Source organism: Stegodyphus dumicola, chromosome 7 (assembly GCF_044657685.1).
Source record: "Stegodyphus dumicola isolate Sdum_Otavi_A_Nest chromosome 7, ASM4465768v1".
NCBI classification, from domain to species: Eukaryota; Metazoa; Arthropoda; class Arachnida; order Araneae; family Eresidae; genus Stegodyphus; species Stegodyphus dumicola.
The window spans coordinates 198,291,977-198,315,271 of NC_140774.1; the positions used below are offsets into that span (position 1 = coordinate 198,291,977).

General features: G+C 36.6%; 1 protein-coding gene across 3 annotated transcripts in view; it reads left to right on the forward strand.

The window, feature by feature from the left end:
- The window catches only part of LOC118191730 (uncharacterized), a 119,209-nt gene that overhangs the window by 61,710 nt on the left and 34,204 nt on the right, over window positions 1-23,295 (forward strand). For all 3 annotated transcript variants that reach the window (XM_085821211.1, XM_085821213.1, XM_085821212.1), the window contains exon 3: window positions 9,484-9,669. In XM_085821211.1, coding sequence (XP_085677337.1) covers window positions 9,484-9,669 — 186 coding nt within the window. The remainder of the gene's footprint in view (window positions 1-9,483; window positions 9,670-23,295) is intronic.

The following is a 23,295-nucleotide window of genomic DNA, read 5'->3' on the forward strand; positions in this document are numbered from 1 at the left end:
ACCAATAGGAGAAGGATAAAACTCAACCTTCTTTTGCCGTTAATTTGTGCAAAAACATGTTTTGAACGGTTAAGATCAATGCCCCTCATTTTCGGAAGCAAGACATATTCGTTCACTATCATAACTTTACGAAAGGATGAACTTTTCTTCTTATTTCTTCTTTCTGCTAACGCAGAAATCTGAAATTAGACCCAGACGCGCGTAAGCTGGGCAATGGATATTTAAAGAAAAATAAACAATCGATTACTTTTTGATGACGAAATCTTTTAAAACATTCTGTATCCTATTTTTCTGTAAGTTGCCAATGAGTAACCTTGTCACTTTAACAGCTGCAAACTGCGAAATGAAATTTATAGGTTGTTTTCATGCATCCCTCTGAAGACGTAACTACAGTATATTTTACTTATTTATTTCGCCGCAAATGTAGCCAAGTTTTGGAAAAGAGGCATTGAAAAGCAGCCAAGAAACGTTCTGAAATGAAATTCAATGCTTCTTTTACCTTTTTTTCTTTCCAAAAAAGAAGAATAACCACCTTCTAAAATTATCTGTCTTCTGTGCAAGAAAACTCAATTAGCCTGACCTCTGTTGAAGAAGCATGTTAATTAACAACGAAAATAAATGCTTCGTTATTTTAAACTATAAAAGATACTGGTAATATGTGCGCAGTTATAGAGTATAATACATAAAAAAATCTGATGTCTACACCACATGACTTCCTTGTACGGAATATTAAATTACACGCATTTTTTCTTGTATTTCATTTAAACTTATTAGATTGAATTAAACCTACTTCGCCGACAGCGCATAAACCACAATAGAATAAATGCATTCTTTAAAATTCACTTTGTTTACCATAGCGACACTCTGACACTTAACAGTATTATATTTCGTTCACATTATAACTCATAATGCACAAAATTTATATCATTTAAAGACTAGAATTATCTAATCGTTGCCACATGTTCTATTCAAATACTATAATAAAGCTAGAACGATGTATAAAAGAAATTAAGCAAACAAAACCAAAAAGAAACAGTTTTTCACAGACGATTCAGTATTTCTCATTTAATTAATTCAGTTCTCATTTCGCGAGAAGTTAAAAATACATAAAAACTCAAAATATCTATATTAAAAATTACGAAGTAAACCTTAAACACTTATTTCCTCGAAAAAATTTCCAGAAAGAATTAAGCATGATTTAATTGGCAATAATAAATGAAGGCGTTATCTTTGTTGTTGCAAGCTTAGTTTCTCTAGATTGGCAACAAATCCACTAGTCTCCTGTTTCAAATGTAAACATCAATGGCCGCCATCAAAAAAAGGCTTAGCGGCACTTAGACAACTTCAAAATTGTTGATAATTCTAAAAATATTACATAGAGATTTACTAAAAGCATAAAAACCTTAACCGGAAGATAAGAGCAATATAATTCAATCATTTTTAAAGAAAAAAATGTACAATTTACAAACATATAAGAGTAAAGAAACTGAGATCACTGAGCCTGGTAACAGAGTGGATATATATGTATAAATATATTTATATACGTTTGGTGCGGCCGATTGCGACCAAAATACGAGGTGCACATCTACATGTTATAGCAGTCCTATATACAAAATTTAAACGTTCTGAGGCTACTCGTTTTTGAGTTATGCGAGATACGTACGTACGTTCGTACAGACGCCACGAAAAATTCTCTTCAGAATTCATTTTAAAGCAGTTTTATAATTTGTTTTGGAGGAAAAGAGCGTTTCATTCATTCCTTACGTACAGATATCACGCAAAAACATCGTTAAATTGCATTCGATAGCGGTCAAAATGGATATTTTCGTTGAAATATGCTGCCGAAGCTTTTCGCGATTACAATACTTCCTTTTTACTTCGTACAAGGAAGTAAAAAGCTTTTTAAATTAAGTGATTTTTATTAAATTGTAATGTAATGTAATTTAGCGATCATAATATATTTGATAAGCTGTACTATTAACATTTGTGCACGTCTGTCTGTTTGTTTGTTTGTGGCATTATCTCCTCTGAAACGGCGGGGAGTTAAATTCAACACCCCTGCCCCGGATTCCAAAAATTCGTGGGAAGCCATTCCGACCATTCTCATCTTCGTACGACTTTAATCAGCCAAGATATTAATTAAAAACTCCGAAAACGCTAATTTTCGCCCTCATTTTTCCGAGTGGCAACAGTCTCGCGCGCTGGAAGATAAAAATCTGCTTTATTTCGAAAAATGTTGCCACTGCTCGCTTTGAAATCCTAACATTTTTTAATAAAAATTTTCTAAGTTTTACAAAATTTTAAAAAAATGGCATTTCCAAACATCAAATATATTATTCCGACAAGAAGGCAGATTTTTCGGTGCTCAAAACTAAGTTTCCTTTTGGGTCCTAGTCGCAAAGAGACACTGAAGGTGCAGAAAGACATAATTCACTATTCTGCTAAATTTCAAATGTGCACAAGTATGGCTGCTAGGGTAAGAAAAATTAGGCTTACCGCATTTAAAGCAACTTTTAAATTGTTGATAATTCTACAGAAATTGCATGCAGATTTACTAAAGGCATAAAAACCTTAACCGGGAGATAAAAACAACATAACTCAATCATTTTTAAAGCAAAAAATGCGCAATTTTCCAGCATATAAGACTAAGAAAAACTGAGCCCACAGAGCCGAGTAACAGAGTGTGTATATATAAATATACATTTATATGCTTTTGGTGTGGCCGATTGCAACAAAAATGGGAAGTGCACAACTACTTGTTATAACCGTTCGATGTATAAAATTTCAACGTGCTGAGAGTACTGGTTTTTGAGTTATACGAGATAAATACGTACGTACGTACACAGACATACCATCAATCAATTTTTTTTTTGTCTAACCGATGAGTAAAGATGGAAATTCTGCGATGATTAGTTTGTAGCGTTGCGCGCCTCCAACTTGCACGCAACCAAGAGGTGACTGTGAAAACTGGATAAAAGACAGAGTCTTGTTAAGGGTTTAAGTCCCTTTTTATTCAACGTAATAAATTACAAGTGCGTGCTCTTGACGCTCACAAACTGCGCCAACTCGGCGGTCAAATAAAAATAATAACCTGAAAAGAAACTAAAGACAAGACTCTAACTACGAGGCTCTCTAAAAGTAACTAACCTCACCGCGTTTTACAATACCGCTGCTAATTCAGCAAACTTGAAGATCACGTTGAACGATTAACAATACGTCCAGGCAAGCACACAGGCCGAAACGCGGGGTTCTTCAATAGCTGGCTAAACTACCTCCGCGCTCGTGAAGTAAGAACAACGCACCTCGAACTCGTTTCCTTTCTATTTAACTCAGAATACTTCCGCTGATAATTTGAATCCTTGCGCGTTCTACTAAAATTTACATACTCTGGCATTGGCAGTTCCAGGGGAAAGTAAGGCTTGACAGGAAAGGTAGTTTAAACTTAAAATAAATGTTAGTTAAAATAAATATAAACCCTACAAGTTTAATTACTAAAGAAGAGTTTGGGAGAAAAATTCTGCCTAAATATTTTTTTTAAATCTATGCCCAGTTTTAAAACAAATTCTTGTGCAAACAAATTCTATTGTCATCGCAAATTCATATGTGTTACAATTTCCAAGAAGTTCAGCAAGAAAACTTTAGAATTGGTAGAATGCTCAAAAATTAACTTCAGAATTTGACCAAACCAACCAGCAAACAAATAAACAGATAAACCAGGATAAGTAAAACCGTTTCAGAAAGATTTAAGAAAATTTACTTCTTTCTTGAGATTAGAAACGAGACCATTTTGTACTTCATATTCTAGGTATTTTTAGAATTGCAGTCAATGTTCGATTTAATGGTTTCAAACTAACATGGTATTGAAAAGTTCTTAATTATTTGTAGAATATTATATTAAAAGATGTAGATTGCTAAAAATCGCATTAATACAAAATACCAATAATATTAATTAATCATACATCTGCAATTTTCCCCCAGTTACTTATTTTTGACTACTAATTTGTATCTTCTGCGAAGGAAGGACGCGAAAAATGAAAAAGTCGGTAAGTAAGTATGATGTGTCAGTTAAAAAAAAACCTTCCAGGTTTATTACAAACACGCATAGTGCAGACTAATTTTAGCATATTATAGTAAACCTGCCACATGATAATTAATAACAATTGTTACGATGACATCTCAACTTGGTTTTTCCAAAAATACAGTCTGCTTTAAAAGAATTTTTCTCTGCAGTTAATATTTTGCTTTGATCTGTCTATTGAACATCTGCTGTCATGAACTTGAAAGTTGAGCGAAGAATAACAGTAGCGTTTTGCTGTAATGCGTGAAAAACAGCTATTTATTTTTCAAACAAATTATGATTAAAGATAAAACTTGGTGCTTTTTACCTTGTTTCTGAGACAAGGCAGTTATCTGCTGGACATGGAGAAGGTCCATGGCTGCTAGAAGAACTTGATGATTTCAGTAATATCGCTTAAAGACCGCGTAATCTCGAGTAAAGACATTTCCAATCAAATGAAGTCACCATATTTAGGGCTTTTTTTTCCATGGGGAACAGATGTGAACACATTTTACAGAGATGTGAAAGACAGACTTCTGAAAATAAATGAGAGCGTTTTGTCTGGGGGGCGGGGAAACTCAAACGAATTTTGTTGCATAACAGTGCGTCGTAAAGCTGCATTCTGGGCCCGCGTTCGAATCCCGGAAAAGGAATGGTTGTAACTTATCACTTCTAGCGAGGTTATCACTTCTAGCGACAGACTTCTAGACGGGACTTTTCTGAGAAACGGAATTCTGGTAGCACTGGTTTAAACACAAGGATTCCTAGAAAATTCTGCTTCTGAAGGATCACGTGATCCCAATCTGAGCGATAATCGATTACTGTTCGACGTTCAAGTCTGTAGTAAGGGAAAATGGTCTCCTAGCTGCGTGGGTTTTCTGGAAACGTGCGGGTTCTGAGAAATGTCCCCTTCGAGTCTAGTCCCGCGTAGACGGAACATAATGTGATTGGGACATAACTGTCCATCCCTTCATAGGAGGCAACGGTGGCCGCCTATTAGGTCTCTCCACAATAAAATGGCCACCATTTCTTGCCTAAGAAGTGGCCAGTACTGGATAGGCAAGTGACCCGCCATTAGATTTTTTAAGAAAAGTTGCATTCTCGTCAAGATATTTTTAGAAAAGGAAAGTTTCACAATCCCAACCTCCTTTTCCTTACCGACTTGATGTGGCCCCTGCTGTCTACTGTTTCTTCGCTTACGTAAAGTCCTACTCCAAAGACTATTATTTTAATAATGTTACGAATTTGGTATTTAAAAAGCTAATGTTAGTTCAATTATAAATTAAATGGTTTTATTTCTCGCGCAGTGCAGCGCGTGACGAATATTAAAAGAAAGCTAAGCCGGAAAATTGAAAATACAAGAGCGCGTGCATTAAATAAATAAATATCTCTTTTTGATTTCGAGAAAGTACTGGAAAATTCTAGCGCGTGATTTTAAAATCTTATAAAAGGAGGAAAACATCTCAGTTTGTAGTTGCTGCTTAGTTTGTTGTTGTTTAGAAAACTGCTCTTGTTGATTGTAGCGAATTCGCGGATTAGCGTTCTTTAGCTGTTTTGAATTACGTTCTATTGGACATTTGAGTAGTTAAAAGATAACTACTGTGAGATATTGTAATACTGCATGATAATTTGAGAAAATTTAAGCATTTTTGTTGTGATAATAATAAATTTTTGTTCATTTTTCATCGGACTTGTGCATTCATTTCATAACGAACCCGTACGCACGCAACAATTTTTGGTGTCAGAAGTGGGATTTGAATGCCAATAACAAGAGGGATGGAAGAACAATTGAGACAGCTCATTACTGCTTTTGCTGCGTTCCAAGAAAAGATGGAAGCTGGCCAATCATCTTTTAAAGAAGAAATTAAGGAGAAAATGGATGCTGGTCAAAAATCCGTACAGGAAAAGATTGAAGCGGGACAGGAACAAATGAAATTGAGCCAAGAATCCGTTAAGGAAGAAATGAAGGCCATTCAAACTGGTCAATTAACTTTTAAAGACGAAATAAAAGTTGTTAAGGAATCCGTTAAAGAAGAAATAAAAGCTGTTCAAGTCAAGATTGAAGAAAGTCAATGCGAAATGAAAAGAGAAATTGCCTGCATAATAGAAACCAAATTCGATGCTATGGAAAGCAGAATAGATGTGGTTGAGAATAAAGTGGGACAAATTGAGGAAAATGTTTCTTCTGTTAAAGAAGAAATAGAAGAAAGAGTTTGTTCCGTTCAGAAACAAATCGAACAACAAATTGATGACCGGGTTTCTGCGGTTGCCAAAGAACTGGAAACTTTAAAGAAATTCGTAGCGACGGCTGGGAGTAAGAGTGATGATTTTAAATTCTTACCGATGCCTGCTCGTCCATCTCTGAAGCTATCCACATATGATGGGAAGACATTCTGGCAAGTGTATAAGACCCAGTTTTCTATCGTGGCGGATGCGAATGGATGGGATTCCCAAACTAAGGCCTGTCATCTCGCCGCTTCGCTGAGAGCAGACGCAGCGGATATCCTGCAGACGCTTCCTGAAAACCAAAGACTTAACTTCGAAGCTCTATCCGGCGCATTGGAGCTGCGCTTTGGCGAGAAATGTTTAAAAGACTACAGCAGGCTTCAATTAAAATCCCGTCAACAGAAGCCCACCGAATCACTCCAGGAACTCGCCACGGATGTTGAAAGGCTGTCCCACCTCGCCTTTACGGAGTGCCCGAGAGAAACGAGGGAAATCCTGTCGCTGTAATATTTCGTCGATGGCATCCGGAACCCTGAAATACAGAAAGCACTGCGAATGGCGGATGTTAAAGATTTGAAAAGCGCTTTAGTGTACGCCATGAAATTGGAGGCAGCCCAGCAAGCAACTCTTAGGGATCGCTACCCAGTCAGAGCTGTGCGAGTCCACGACCCAGGGGACCAATTGATGGCTCGTTTAGATGATTTATCCAGAAAAGTCGATGCTTTGATACGGAGTAGCAGTGAGAACAAAGTGGCTGTAAGATGTTGGAGATGTGGTTCTGAAGGTCACCTACGACGGCATTGCAGAACACCCCAGGGCACGGATAATGAAACGGATGAGTTGACAAGACCAGTGAATGCTTTAAGACGGAATAGTGGTGAAACAAAACCGATCCTAAAGTGCTGGAATTGCGGTGTTGAAGGCCACCTACGAAGGAACTGCAGAACTCCCCAGAGCACGGAAAATAAGGCATACGATTTAAACAGACAATTAAATGCCACGGGAAGGAAGAGGACTGACAAGAAAACAAAGTGCTGGAACTGTGCAGCTGAAGGCCACGTACGAAAGAATTGCAGAACACCCCAGGGTACAAAAATTGAGACAATTTCTGAGCAACGACGCAGGAAACAAATTAATGAACATATCAAGGAACGGAGGTTGCCAGATAATGAAAAACCCTGTTTTAAAGCGCTTAAGATCTCTATAGTGAGTGGCAACAATAACGGACTGTCCATCAATGGGAATATCGATGGAGTTCCTTGCAATATGATCATTGACACAGGAGCTAATGTTACCATCATTAGGAAAGATTTAGCTGAACAGTTTAAAGATAAACTTATTTGGACGCCATCCTGTGTTACCCTTCAGACTGCGTCTGGTGACAAGATCGACATAACTGGGAAGTTAAACGTAAACATCACGTTTGGAAGTGCCGCCTACCATCACACGGCATATGTGGCAGATATTACAGATCCATGCATACTCGGATTGGACTTTTTAAGGAAATACAATTTTTTCTTAGATTTCAAAAACAATAAGCTGCTTTCAGCATCTGATGGCATGACTATCCATCCTCAAAAGGGATCCTCGCCTGGAAATGTCGACGCCTTGTCCGAAAGATCGAGCTCGGGAAGCTGCCGAAATCATACCAGGGTCGAAAAGAAACTCAAGACTACCAGCTATTCTCCATCCCAGAAGCTCTTCGGTCGAGACCTTCGTCTGCCTTGTGACCGCCTGTTTAGTCGCCCTACGGATGCGCCTTCATCGCCTGAGGAACACATCCAAGATGCCCAGGCCCGGTTTGAGGGGATGCACCGTTGTGCACGAAAGCGAGTCAACTTGGCGACGGAGAAAGTGAAGACCAGATGCGACACAAGAGCTACTAGACAGAGATCCAACAAAGGAGACAAGGTGTGGTTGTGGAACCCAATTCAACGAAAAGGACTGAGTCCTAAATTACAGTCACCTTCGGATGGTCCATATACAGTGCTGAACACGAATGACGTCGTGGCTCGGACCTGTGAGTCTTCGAACTCTTACGATAGGTTAGCTCATTACTATGGCCATAGTACGTAATATAAATAATTGTAAATAGTATCAGACCATGGTCCTTTTTGTTTATAAATGTGTATTTAGTATTTGATTTGTATTTAGTATTTGATTTGCATTTAGTATTTGATTTGTATTTAGTATTTGTTTTGTATTTAGTATTTGATAGCATTTGATTTCTTTAAGTTAGTTATTGAATTTATTGTTTATATTGTTTGATATTGTAATGTAATGTTTATGCCTCAGTTGCATTTATGCCACAGTTGTAAGTTTAGCTTTCTGTCCAGGGATTGTACTGCCCGGGACGTGCAGTCCTTGGGAAGGGGGCAGTGTTACGAATTTGGTATTTAAAAAGCTAATGTTAGTTCAATTATAAATTAAATGGTTTTATTTCTCGCGCAGTGCAGCGCGTGACGAATATTAAAAGAAAGCTAAGCCGGAAAAATTAAAAATACAAGAGCGCGTGCTTTTTTTTTATTCTTAAAAGTTAATAAATTTCATATTTTTTGGCTTTAAAAATGATTGAATTGTGTCGTTCTTATCTTCCGGTTAAGGTTATTATGCATTTAGTTAATCTGCATGCAATAGTTGTAGAATTGTCAACAATTTAAAGGTTGTTTAAGTGCGGCTAAGCCTAATTTTTTTTTGCTATAGCAGCCATGTTTGTTTACATTTAAACTTAACAGAATAGTGAATTAAATGAGTTTCGGCACCTTCAATGTCTTTTTGTCGAGTGGGACCAAAAGTAAACCTTCAGTTTAAAGACCAAAAGTAAAACAAAATCTGTCTTCTTGCCCGCTGGCCGAATTGCTTGTTTTTATGTAACTCTAATTTTAACTGTAAAAATTGTTTTTTTAGTTGTTTTAACTGTATTTGATGTTTTATATTTTTCTATATTTTTCAATCCTTAATAAAGTTTTTTTGAGCTTTTATGTATTTTTGCCTTGCCGAGAAGGGAGAACTGAATTAATTGAATGAGAAATTTATCTCTAGTGAAATTCCAGGAAATAAGTTTAAATGAAATGCCGGAAAAAATGCGTATATTTCAATATTCCGTGCAAGGAAGGCATGCGGTGTACACATCAGATTTTTTATCTCGTAACTATCAATTTACAAAATTGAAATTCTGCTTTTTCTTTATTATTTTGCAGAAAAAATGTTCTCTTCGTCGAGTTTCTACGAGGAGCCGAATGCCATTTATCCCACAGTCGAAGAGCAAGTGCGATTGTGCCGCAAAATCGCCGAATCACTTTCAGATGATTGCAACATGAAATCTAAGGGAGCAAATATGTTTTTCAAGCGAGTCAAGAAAGCCGAGAAGTGGATTGTAGCCGAATGTAAGTTAAGAAAGAATGAGATTTTAAGTAACTTATTGATTGTTGTTTCAATGTCACTGTATTTAGGCTGTCAGGAAGTAATTCAAGATTTTAAATTTCCAAAATTCACAAACATTGAAAAATACTAAATTTTTGCTGCAGGTGAATTTTTACAGATTATTATAATTTTAAAATTCTGCCTTTTCTCTCCCAATTCCACTGAATCACCATTTCATGAATGTTATTTGTCGATTAATGATATCGCATAATAACCAGTAGCGTAACTAGGGTGGGGCAAGAAGAAGAAGAAGAAGATTAGGGCATTCCCCGTATCTAGAACTCAATCTCATTCCGGGTCCACTCCCCCTTTGGGCACATCATGGTGGTTCAACCTCCACTATTACCCTCCAGGAGAGCAGCGCACCACCTGGGGACGCACCCCAGGCAGCACCGGTCGTCTAATGCTCCTACCAGTCGCTTGGCGAGCCCGTCGCAGCGGGACATTACCCAGCGACCCCGGGGGTCTCCCCCGGGTTACTAGAACCACGCCGCGCTAGGACGTGCCAGACTCCGGGGCCGGCCAATAAGTGACCTTTCCCAGAGCCTTCAGAACCACCAAGTTCATAAATTTTATACCCCCGTGGCCGAGACTGCCTAGGTACAGATCCTAACCAGTAGCTTCGCAGAGTTCTCTACGTCGACCCCCGGGGGGGGTAGGGGGGGCAAGGAGTACATCTGTCTGCGGGCGCAGCATCCAAGGGGGCTAAATTGATGCTACGAAATTTTTTAATGAAATGTTTCCCATTCTTGGCACACAGAAAGGGGCGCAAATTCTTCAGTCCCCTAGCGCTGGAAACTGTAGACACGCCCCTGATTATAACTACACATTCTCTCATAGCATGCTTTGAAAATTTTACCTGCATGGAAGTACTCAAGAAGCCAATCACAAGACATATTTAGTATACGCACGTGCTTTCACTTGACACCAGTGAAAACCCACCAGCGGTCGAGCGGTAACATCGCTGAACACTGGTAGTTCGGTCCAAGGTTCGAATGCCTCGAACGGGCTGGCTGTGTAGGCGTTTTCGTGTTTTTCCCCATGCGTAACGTGTATACTAGCCAGTTTCCCTTAGAAGGCATTCCTTTCCCTTAGGAGGCATTCCTTTCCCTTAGAAGGCATTCCTTTCCCTTAGAAGGCATTCCTTTCCCTTAGAAGGCATAGTCCTCGAGGATTTGCCATAATCACATAAACCAAACCAAAACCTATCACCAATGAATTTCCAAAGTAGAGTTTTTCAAAGAGAATTTCCAAACTAAAAATTTTAATCTTTAGATCAAAGAGGAAAGAAGAATAACCTGTATTATAATTAACAGAATATAATGTAAGCAGTTTACTTATTTTTAAATTAGTTTAATTGGAGAATAAATTCTTTTGTTATGTAAATTAAATCAGCATTCCAAACAAGAAAAACCTACGATGTTTTGTTTTTATTATTCGTGTATTTTGATAGCATTGGATGAGGAACAGAAAATTGTATACCCTCCTCTCCCGAAAAAAAAGGGACAGTTCTATATCTCCCGTTCTATTGGGTCGATTGACAAAATTCAGCTTGCGTTTTTCATGTCTGAAAAGCGCGACTTAGGATATGTGTTCTATTTATATATAGTGTTGTTTTAATATAGGTATTTTGACACAATATAGGCTCTTTTCTGAAATGACATGCCATTTTTTTTTTCCATATTTCGATTCTACGACTCAAATTATGCCAAACTGCCAAGTTTGTAAAAATCGCAAGAGTAGTTTTTACAAAATTTACTTTCAAAATTTTACCTCCTCGATGTTAATTGAATTTGATATCTATTTATTAACATCTCTTTTTTTTTATTGAACTTACTTGATTCCTTCTTCCAGAATTTGAAATTTAGCCTTAATCCAAATATAATTCGCGCATTTGTTTATGATTTATTTTTAAATATTTTTAATAAATTTTTCGAAAACATTTTTGAATTATAACCTATAAAATTTTTAACATCACCTTAAAGTAGATGTATTTCTAGGCACACCTGCAAAAAAATTACAGTTTTTTTATTCAAAATTTTCGAAGATATACCTGAGTTTATATATTGGAGCGTTTTGAAATTTGGCATCTTTTTTTTGAGCGATAATAACGCCAAATGGGGGTTTACGCACTTTGTTAATATGAATTGAAAGTATGAACGATGACTTTTTTTCCGCTCGTCCGCAATGAAAAAAAAGGAATAGAAAATATGTAGCTAAAAATTTAAGTTCGCCAAGTAAATTATTCCTGGCACAAACTGAAAAAAATTCACCAAGATAAATTTTTTAATTTCTCCGTAAATTTTCCACTAAATTTTCCACAATTGAATATTTAGGCATAATTTGAGTCGTAGAATCGAAATATGGAAAACAATTGGCATGTCATTTCAGAAAAAGTCTTATTTTGTGTCAAAATACCTATATTAGAACAGTGCTATATATATAAATCTAATACATATCCTAAGTTGCGCTTTCGAGACATGAAAAACGCAATCTGAGTTTCGTGAAGCGGCACAGTAGAACGGAAGATAAAGAACTATATTCCCCCCCCCGCAGTGTACTACAGAGTTACAATATGTACTTTGATCAACAAATATATACAATAATAACTTTATACAACAAATATATACAATAATAATATACAATAATAACGTTTACATGTATGACCAATGTTTAATAGAACCAATACATTTATGATGAACTTTTTCCATTATAATTAAAACAGATTCTGGAATTACTATTTTAACATATTGTTGTCTCTTAATTTATATTTTACCGTTCTACTGGGCCGATTAACGAAACTCAAATTGCGTTTTCCATCTGCGGAAAGCGCAACTTAGGATATGTATCAGATTTATATATAGCATTGCTCTAATATAGCTATTTGGACACAAAATCGGGCTTTTTCTGAACTGACATGCCATCTTTTTTTCCACATTTCGATTCTATAACTCAAATTATGCCTAGATATTAAATTTTGTAAAATTTGGTTCGAAATTTATGGAGAAATTCAAAAATTTACCTTGGTGAAATATTTTTCAATTTGCGCCAAGAATAATTCACTTCGCGAATTTCTTAATTTATAGCAACCTATTTTCCTTTCCTTTTTTACATTGCATACAACGGAAAAAAAAGTCATCGTTCATACTTTCAAATAATTTAAACAAAGTGCGTAAACCACATTTGGCGTTATTATCGCTTATGCCAAATTTCAAAACGCGCCAATATGTAAATTCACGTATATCCTAGGAAATTGTGAATAATAAAAACCTAAATTTTTCCAGGTATGCTTAGAAACACATCTACTTTAAGATGATGGTAAAAATTTTGTAGATTATAATACAAAATTTTTCTCGAAAAATTATTTAAAAATATAAATTTAAAAAATAAATCAAAAAATGCGCGAATTTTTTTGGAATGATCCTAAATTTCGAAATGTTAAAGGAAGAATAAAATAAATTTAATAAAAAAAAAGAGATATGAATACTAAATATATACAAGATTCAATTAACATGGTGGAACTAAAATTTTGACAGCTAATTTTATAAAAACTGCGTTTTCCCCGGCAGTGTATAAATTACTTGTATGAAAATTGTTTCGGCATATCAAATGCAACAAAATTATAAATAAAAAATCAGTAAATCACAAAAAATATCATTGAATCACATTTAAAAGGGAAAATATCAACCTCAAATTATCCGAATTAATATATTAACCGACCTCTCAACGCAAAATGCAAAATGACGTCGAGTATCTCAAATTTCGAAATTAAATATCTCCGTCAGTTTTTATCGAACGGTAGTCAAACAATCTGTGTTTTATTTTTTATAACGAGTGCAAAAGTTTCTGAAATACGGGAGTAACGTGCGAAAATATGAATCTTTGCATCATTTTAAACATTTTTATGCCTGGAAATGTGTTTACGACCAACGGTTGTAGACATAAAGGTCGGATAAGGACTTTAGTGAACAAGGTGGGTCCACTCCCCCCCCCCCAAAAAAATAACCAAAATCAGAGATATTAATTAAAAACTGGGAAAAACGATAATTTTCGCCCTCATTTTTCCGAGTGGCAACGATCTCGCAAGTATCGGCCAGATTTGCGTATAAGGCTACACAAGTTATAGCTTAGGGCCTCCACTTTCATGGGGGCCCCCCAAAAAAATGAAAATGTAGTATAAATAGTATTAAAATATATTATAACAAACTTAGAAATGGCCCCATATCTCAAATAGCTTAGGCGTTTATCAAGTCTAAATTTGGCTCTGTCTCTATGATCGAAAAGCATGGATAATTACAATCTGTTGCCAGTTTTTAAAAGCTAAATCGGCAGTTAAAATCTAAATTCTTCTTCGCAACAAAATTGCAAGAAACATTTATGCGGAAAATATAAGATATAAATATTGATTCGATATAGTTCTAAACGGAAATTGTAGCTGAATTCCGCACTAAATGTGCGCGAATTAGCATATAAAGTGCTATGAATTCCACTAAAACAAGAGTCGTAAGTGTTTAAGGTGATCATAAAGCTTTTAAATTTTTCATGTCTGGCGACAAACAATGATCGCTTCTCTTCCACGATATCTGGGATAAACAAGAGAAAACTTTTCTTCAGGTTCAACGTGGGCTCTCTCCAAGTGACTCAGAGGACGTGGTGCTATAAAAGGTTTTAGAAATTGGAGACACAAACATGTACTCGGCGCTCTGCTCTGTAAGGAGAAGATAAATGTGTTTTATCTCCGAATTTCAGAATTTTTATGTGAGCAGATACCAGTCTCATAATTGATTTGCCGATACCTCGATTGGCTACAAATTTGATCTAATTCCAGATTTTCGTTCTTGTAGCTTCATTCTGGAGGTAATAATCAGGAAGAAAAAAAAAAAAAAAAAAAAAAGCTTTATAAGTTTAAAAAAAAACCTGATGTGTACACCACATGACTTCCTTGCACGGGATATTAAATTATACGCATCTTTTCCTGCATTTCATTTAAACTCATTCAATTGAATTAAATCTATTTTGTCGATAGCGCATAAACCACAAAAGAATAAATGCACTCTTTAAAATTCACTATATACCGACACTCTGGCGCTAGGTTCACTAAACAGCGTTATATCTCATTGATTTTATAACTCAGCGTGCACAAAAATTACATCGTCTGAAGAATTAGCTAATCGTTGCCACGTGTTCTATTCAAATACTATAATAAATCTAAAACGATGTATAAAAGAAATTAGACAAATAAAAAAATCAGTTGTTGTTGTGAAGTTAGTTTCTTTAGATTAGTAGCAAATCCACTATTCTGCTAAGTTTCAAATGTAAACAAATATGGCTGATACGGTAAACAATTAGGCTTAGCCGCACTTATACAACGTTTAAATTGTCGGTAATTCTACAAATATTGCATGCAGGTTAACTAAAGGCATAAAAACCTTAATCGGAACATAAGAACCACATAATTCAATCATTTTTAAAGCAAAAAAATGCACAACTTACCAACATATAACGATAAAAAAACTGAGCTCACGAATCCGAGTAACAGAGTGGGTATATGTATATATATATGTATACTTTTGGTGCGGCGATTGCCACGAAAAAGGGAGGTGCACAACTACATCCTATAACGGTCCTATATACAAAAATTTAACGTTCTGAGGCTACTGGTTGTTGAGTTACGCGAGATACATACATACATACGTACAGACGCCACGAAAAAATCTCTTCTGAATCCATTTTAAATAAGTTTTATAATTTTTGGGGAAAAAGCAGTCCTTTATTCTGTCCATATGTACAGATGTCATGCAAAAAAGATCGTTAAATTGCATTCAATAGCGGTCAAAACTATTATTTTCGTTGAAATATGATACCTGGAATTTTTCGTGATTAAAATACTTCCTTTACTTCATACAAGGAAGTAAAAAAGAGTGAGATCCTCTGTGATTTTTATTTCTAACATTGTAATGAACGTATCTTCTCTAAGATTTTAACTGCTTGCTCAGTGTACTTAAAAACCTGATGTCTGTCTCTTCCTTAAACATTCTGAGAGTCTTATACAAAGTACCGAAAATTCTTCGTAAAGTAACTAAAACATTTTATTTGAGCCTGTATAAAATTTCAAAGGAGTGTCAGAGGAAGAGGATTTCAAGGTTAAGCTGTAGAAAGTTTTAAAAAGTATATTTAGCATTTATTGCAGATATTCTTCCTATTCAATAATTAATCTTCATTTATATTTCTGTATAAGATAGATAGCAACAAAAGTGAGTGCCAAGGAAGTGACGTTGGCCCACCAGGCGGCCGAGCGATAAACGCCGCTGAACTCTGGTAGTTCGGTCCGGGTTCCAGTGCCGGCGAACGGGCTGGCTGCATGGACGGTTTGGTGGTTTTCCTTATGTGTAACGTGGATACCAGCTAATTTCCCTTAAAAAGCTCTCCACGGAAAATCTCTCACTCTCCTTGTAGTGCCTAAGTTCGGAGCATATAATAAATAAAATAAAATAAAATAAAATAAATGTTAGAGACATAAAAAGACAGATTACACGCTCAGGAAGTTCCCCCCTGGACAGAAAAAAAGTGAAATTTAATTGCTTCCAAGAACACTGTTAAATAGCATGCTTTTCATCCCTGACAAACAGGACATTTATTGGCATTCTTAATTGATTCTTAATTCTTAATTGGCATTTATTGGCCGCGTTACCTACCAGAGGTCGAGTTAAAACTGTTAAAACACCAAACACCAGTAGTTCGAACTGGCTTCGAATCTTTGCAAATCGGTCCTCTGTAAGAATAGTTTTCGTGGTTTTCCCTATACAGGGTGTCCCAAAACGACCGCATAAACTCTGCACAGCTAGATTCCTCGTTGGGAGTACATAAAAACTGCCCAAAGAAGCGTTCCTGTTCTATCCATAGTTTCCGAGAAAAAATACGAAAAACAAAGTATGACGTCACTGCCGGTGCAATAAAGAAACACTTTATTGGACATATCAACAACAGTATTGGCATATCTTTCCAGACGATAATGTTTAAAACGGCCGCAGAAACATCAAGAACGTTGGTCTCTTAACGTGTGGGCCGGCATACCCGGGGATCGCCTGTTTGGACCATATCTGTTACCTGAACGGCTCTCGGGATAGTCGTACTTGGTGTTTCTCAATGAGGTCTTAACCGAGTTTATCGATGACATACCATTAACGGTAATACAGGGACTTTGGTTCCAGCATGATGGGACTCCGGCGCATTTCTGTGCTCCTGTGCGTGGTTGGCTGGATATGGAATATCCCGGCTGCTGGATCGGACGTGGGGGTCCGGTTCTATGGCCGCCACGTTCGCCAGATCTCACACCGTTGGATTTTTTCCTATGGGGCCCTCTCAAGGAACTGGTGTATCGAGACGTAGTTACAACACCAATGGACTTACAGTGGATGGACAAAAATATGGAAACACCTTGTGAAATGCATGTTTGAAAAGAAAGATTGATTTTAATGAAATATGTAGGTGGCGCTGGCGTTTTTGACTACTGACACCACCTATACAACTTCGTAAATGTGCTAAACATTTCAGTTGTTGTCGGAGTACTGTTATGTGAGGTTGTCATTGCATTATGTCAGAGTTAACAGACTTCGAACGTGGGCAAATTGTTGGAGCACGTATGGTAGGTGCTTCCGTAAGCAAGGTAGCCGAGGTGTTTAGTGTTTCAAGAGGTACTGTATCGAAGATTCATTCCGCATATTTGAAAAGCGGAAAAACATCATCTGCTAAATCACAGCGCGGACGAAAGTGTGTCCCGAGTGATCGTGACAGACGATCATTAAGGGCAATTGTGACGAAAAATAAGAAGACCACAGCTGCAAAAGTTACTGCTGAAATGAATGTTGTGTTACCGAACCCTGTGAGTACCAAAACAATTAGAAGGGAGTTTCATAAACAGGGAATTTCTGGCCGTGCTGCAATTGAGAAGCCACTCATCAGTGATGCTAATGCCCGTAACAGGAAAAGGTGGTGTTTAAGTCATAAAGCCTGGACTATAGAGCAGCGGAAGCGAGTAATATGGTCTGACGAGTCTTCTTTCACATTGTTTCCCACTTCTGGCCGAGTTTACGTCTGGAGAACGCCATCTCAAGCCTATAATACAGACTGCTGCTTGTTGCCAAGAGTGAAACATGGCGAGGGTTCTGTTATGGTTTGGGCAGCCATATCGTGGTTCTCTGCTAGCCCCATGATAACTGTGTCAGGGCACATGACTGCCAAGACTTATGTGAACATTTTGGCCGATCAAGTTCATCCCATGGTACAAACTTTGTTCCCCGATGGTGATGGTGTCTTCCAAGACGACAAAGCCCCTGTTCACACAGCTCACATTGTCCAGGACTGGTTTACTGAGCACGAGGATGAGTTGTCCCATCTCCCCTGGCCACCACAGTCACCAGACCTGAATATTATCGAACCTTTCTGGTCTACATTTGAACGGAAAGTGCGTTCTCGTTATCCACCGCCAACATCGTTATCTGAACTTGCCACCGTTTTGCAGGAAGAATGGTATAATATTCCCTTGGCAAACATACAGGAACTGTATTTATTCATTCCGAGAAGACTGCAAGCTGTTTTGGATGCCAACGGGTTTCCTACACCATATTAAGCAAAGAAACATGTTTTTTTAAAGGTGTTTCCATATTTTTGTCCAACCCCTGTAGTTGCTCGTCTGCATGCTGCTTGTACTTCGGTGGACCCCCGTGATGCTGCAACGTGTGATGACAGCCAAAATGAAGTGGAGCAAAAATTGTGTATACTTTAAGAGGCTGTACAAAGAAGTCATGTGATGTCCACATCAGAGTTTTTTTTGCTTTAATGTGTGAGAAGGAGGAATATCCATAAAATATGGTAATATCTTACTGTAACATATGTGTGATGTCTGCATGTTATGTGTTTTTAGTGTTCAGAGTGTATCTTATTACCAAATTGGTCAAATATCATGAAAATTAAACTAAGTATTATTTATTTGATATGCATTTTTATATATTTATTTATATAAGGGACTGACTATTCTATTACTTTACCAGTTGCAAAAAATTATAACAGAAATTGAATGCACATTACTGAGTGTTTCCTTTTAACAGCTTTTGTATATTGTGGGGACCTTGCAATCACATTAAACATTTATGCTCTGATCAGAGATTGCCATTTACTGCAGTTTACTTTGAGCCTGCCTCGACATACACGGCGGACACTTTGAATATCTGCTTTAAATTGTGCATATACTGCTGTTAATATGTTCAATAAAGTGTTTTTTTCTTGCACCGGCAGTGACGTCATACTTTGTTTTTCGTATTTTTCTCATAAACTATGGATCGTACAGGAACGCTTCTTTGCCCAGTTTTTATGTACTTCCAACGAGGAATCTAGCCGTACAGAGTTTATGCGGTCGTTTTGGGACACCCTGTATAAATGTAAGCTAATTTCTATTAGAAAAATCTTCCACAATGACATCCATTCTCTTAGGCGGACAGCCTACGTGTTCTTTGTGGTATTCAATTTAACAAATTCGCATCTGAGTCGCATCCAGTGAAAGCACACCAGCGGCCGAGCGGTAAGATCGCTGAAGAGTGGTAGTTCGGTCCGAGGTTCGAATGCCTCGAACGGGCTGGCTGTGTGGGTGATTTCGTGGTTTTCCCCATGCGTAACGTGTATACCAGCCAGTTTCCCTTAGAAAGTCCTCCACGAAGGCATCCTCCCCTTAGGCAGATGCCCACCACCGGCCGAGCGGTAAAGTCGCTGAACACTGGTAGTTCGGTCCGAGGTTCGAATCCCGCGAACGGGCTGGCTGCATGGGCGTTTTCGTGGTTTTTCCCGTGTGTAACGTGTATACGAGCCAGTTTCCCTTAGAAAGTCCTCCACGAAGGCATCCCTCCCCTTAGGCAGATAGCCCTAGTGTGCTTTGCCATAATTAAATACACCACCACCACACCGCATCTGAGGGACTGGAAAAAAAAATTCTGAAACGTTTTTAGATTTTAAATAACGTCCAAAGGGGCTTTCTTTAACATCTTGTGTGTTACCGTTATTTATTAAATATCATGTTCCTTGCACTAAAACCATAAAATTCAGTTCAATAGCAATATCGCAAAATAATTTTTAAATGAGCATATCCTTTAGAATTTCCGATACACAGTCTGGAGATAAAAATGTTTTTTTCTGTACAATGTTGCCATGGCTCGATTTGAAATCCTCGAATTTGTTAATTAAAAATTCATTAAAGTTTTACAAAATATGAAATTGATAATAAAACAAATTCTAAATTTCAAGTTTGGGCGTCCAGATGCCATATTCGGGTGGAGACGTACGTTATTCAAAATTGGATAGCTCTAGGTACCGCTATTTTATCAGTGCGAGAAGCCTACACACATTCATGCAGATTCTTCATTATTTAATTTCTTTAAATAAAATATAGGTCGATATATTGGAATGCAACAATTTGAAAATTGAATCAACGCTTGTAGTGAATCGACGCAAAATGCGAAAACGAAATTAATAGTCCTTCTGGGCAAATTGCTCCTTTGGACTAAAAAACCGTTTTTACAAATTGGTTTCATGAAGACATTAGTACCAACCCACCTGCGCTGAAGCCTTGTTTGTTTGTCAGTCAAATAAATTCTTTTAAAATTCAAAGAGCCTGTTTTTGTTACTGTTGGTTTTTATGTTAATCAGAGAGGATCTCGCTATCCTTATCACAGTTCATCATGGCTAAAGAGCAGCAAACGCTTAGTGTAGGCCAGTACCATCTTGAGTACATTATAAGGAATAATTATAAGGAGTCTAGTTACTCACTATGGCTGTTCTAAATTATCGCAGCATTATTTCCGCAGGGTAAGCATTCAGTTATCCTCCAATATGCATGTTTCCTAGTTCAGCACATTTTATACTTCGGGCTATAAATAAGCAAAAGGGTCATAATATCTGTAGGGATAGTACCACCGTTGCAGGCATCTTGATCGTTTTCGGCGCCATCCAGTCGGCGCCAGTGTCTCAAGAGTTTAAAAAAAAAAAAAAAAAAAAAAAAAAAAAAGGTAGATGCAAAAAGTATTTTACATCTTCCTTTTTTAAATTTTTTAAATTTTAAATTTCTGAGATATTTATTGCCACATATGTTTTAATGTTAAATAATTAAATCCTATAAAACTTATTTTAAAGTATTTAAGTAATATTTTAATTCTTTTAAACGTTGGTGTGATGTTTTTAATTCGATATTCAATTTAAGTAATATTTTAATCCAATTAAATATTGGCGCGATGTTTTTATAGCGGTGTTTTTTACTTTAGTATTTTATACTCTTAGTAAATGTATTTATTTACATTTGCCAGCCATCTTAAAAAACAACGTTTTCAACAAAAAATTAATCCGTTATTTTTAACGATTAAAGTTTCTAATACTTTACTATATGCGTAAAATACGTAAAAACAGCATTTTTCAAAATGGCTGATGACTGTAAAAACCGCGCCAACAATTGCGCCAATGTAAATCGCCAAAAATCCGTGCAACCGTCTACCAAAGTAGCACCTAATTTTTTCTCTTGAAAATATAAGATAAAATATCATTAATTATACTTTGCTTTTCAGAATTTTTTGTTTTTTTGTATTCTTTTATGTTATTTATTGCTCATTTCACTGTTTTTATGATATTGAAAAGTTTTGAGTGATTTTTTTAGGAAACAAAGTTCTTAACCTTCTTTATACCACTTGAGTTCTTAAGAGTTTGCAAAGGGAAGATGGTTAATTTATTTATTAGGATAATTAATATTTGTATTAAGGGATATTGCTTACTTCATTGTAATTTTGTTATACGTAATAACTTTTTTTTATGAAGTTTTTCTGCAGAGTAAAATTCTATGCAGTTTTTAAATTTAACGTTTGGTGTTCCCTTCAGCCATTTTTCCGGTACGCATATTTCACAAGTGCACATCAGCGTAGCCACTGCGGGAGGGGTTTCGAAAATGGACCAATGAGCTTCTATTGCTCTTATGACGCTAAATATTCGTGCATGTGAGCGTATGTTGTTTACATTTTAATTTTCAGTTGTTTCGCAGCTATAAATGTATAACGTAATAGTAGAAAATCTCGTAGTGCTTTAGTTTTATGAGTTTAATTAATCGCCGACATTTCACTTTCGCGATTTTTGTCACTCATTAATATTAGGTTTGATGTTCACGGCATATTATGTGGATTAAAAGAATTCAAGTGTATATTTTTTTAATTCAGCTGAGAAGGACTGGAAGTGTTACAATGAGTGTAGTGTTTTCTTATTTCAGTGCTGGCATTGTTTTGATTTTTAAACTGTAAGATTCAGAATACATATTGTGTACAACCTGATTATACCCATTGTTGGTATTAAAAGTTATATGTGAATAAATTGAATATATTCGTTGTGAATAAGATAAATTCATCCTGTTTGATGAGTATTTCTTGTGTAGACAGTACATTTAAGGGTGATCAGTTATTAAATGTGAAATTAAACTCATACAAATGCAAATTAGTTAAGTTCACGTTGAATAAAATTCTGCATTGGCTATTATTATAGAACATCTTTTTCATATAGACTGCAATAAAAAATGATGACTTCTATTTACATATATAACTGGAGTAAATATTTTTCGCACGTGCATACTTTTATGTAAAGAAAGCATTTGAGCTCAAATATTTATCACATATTTCTTTCTTCATTTTATTTACCACTTATTAAATAATATTTCACATGGATACTTTTGCGGACTGTCCAACATGTGTTTGTATTCATTTCAAATTCTTTCAACCAGGTAGCGAAATCTTCACAATCGCTTATTCTAACTTCGCAAATGAAACTTTTCAGAAGTGCGTGGCAAAATATTTCCAACCATCTTGCTTAAGTCTTAAAGCACGCGATAGGTCATGTGACATGACAGAAATACTACTGGATGCCCATTGGTCCATCCTAGAAGCCACTCCCTCGGTGGCTACACAGATGTGCACTTGTGAAATATGCTTCCGGCACATTTAAAAGCCAGACGAAGGCTGGCAGCGAAGCTGCTAGTAAGGAATAATTATAAGGAGTCTAGTTACTCACTATAGCTGTTCTAAATTATCGCAGCATTATTTCCGCAGGGTAAGCATTCAGTTATCCTCCTCTACGCATGTTTCCTAGTTCAGCACATTTTATACTTTGGGCTACAAGCAAAAGGGTCATAATATCTGTAGGGATAGTACCACCGTTGCATGCATCTTGATCGTTTTCGGCGCCATCCAGTCGGCGCCAGTGTCTCAAGAGTTTAAAAAAAAAATGGTAGATGCAAAAAGTATTTTACATCTTCCTTTTTTAAAAAACAGTATAACAGATATTTATGCTATTCGCCTTGTAACTAGCAGAGCTTAAGCTAGAAAGAATAGAAAATCTCCTGACACCTTTAAAACAGCGTTGGAATCTGTCCAGAACGTGGCTTAGAGGTATTTCCGGGCTCAGCGAAATACTCAGGTGGGAAAAAGAGAAAAAGTTTTTGGCTTGGACTGTTCCGTTCCGTAAGAATTAATGCGCAGTGCTCTTTCAAAGTCACAACCACGCCAGTGCACATGTAT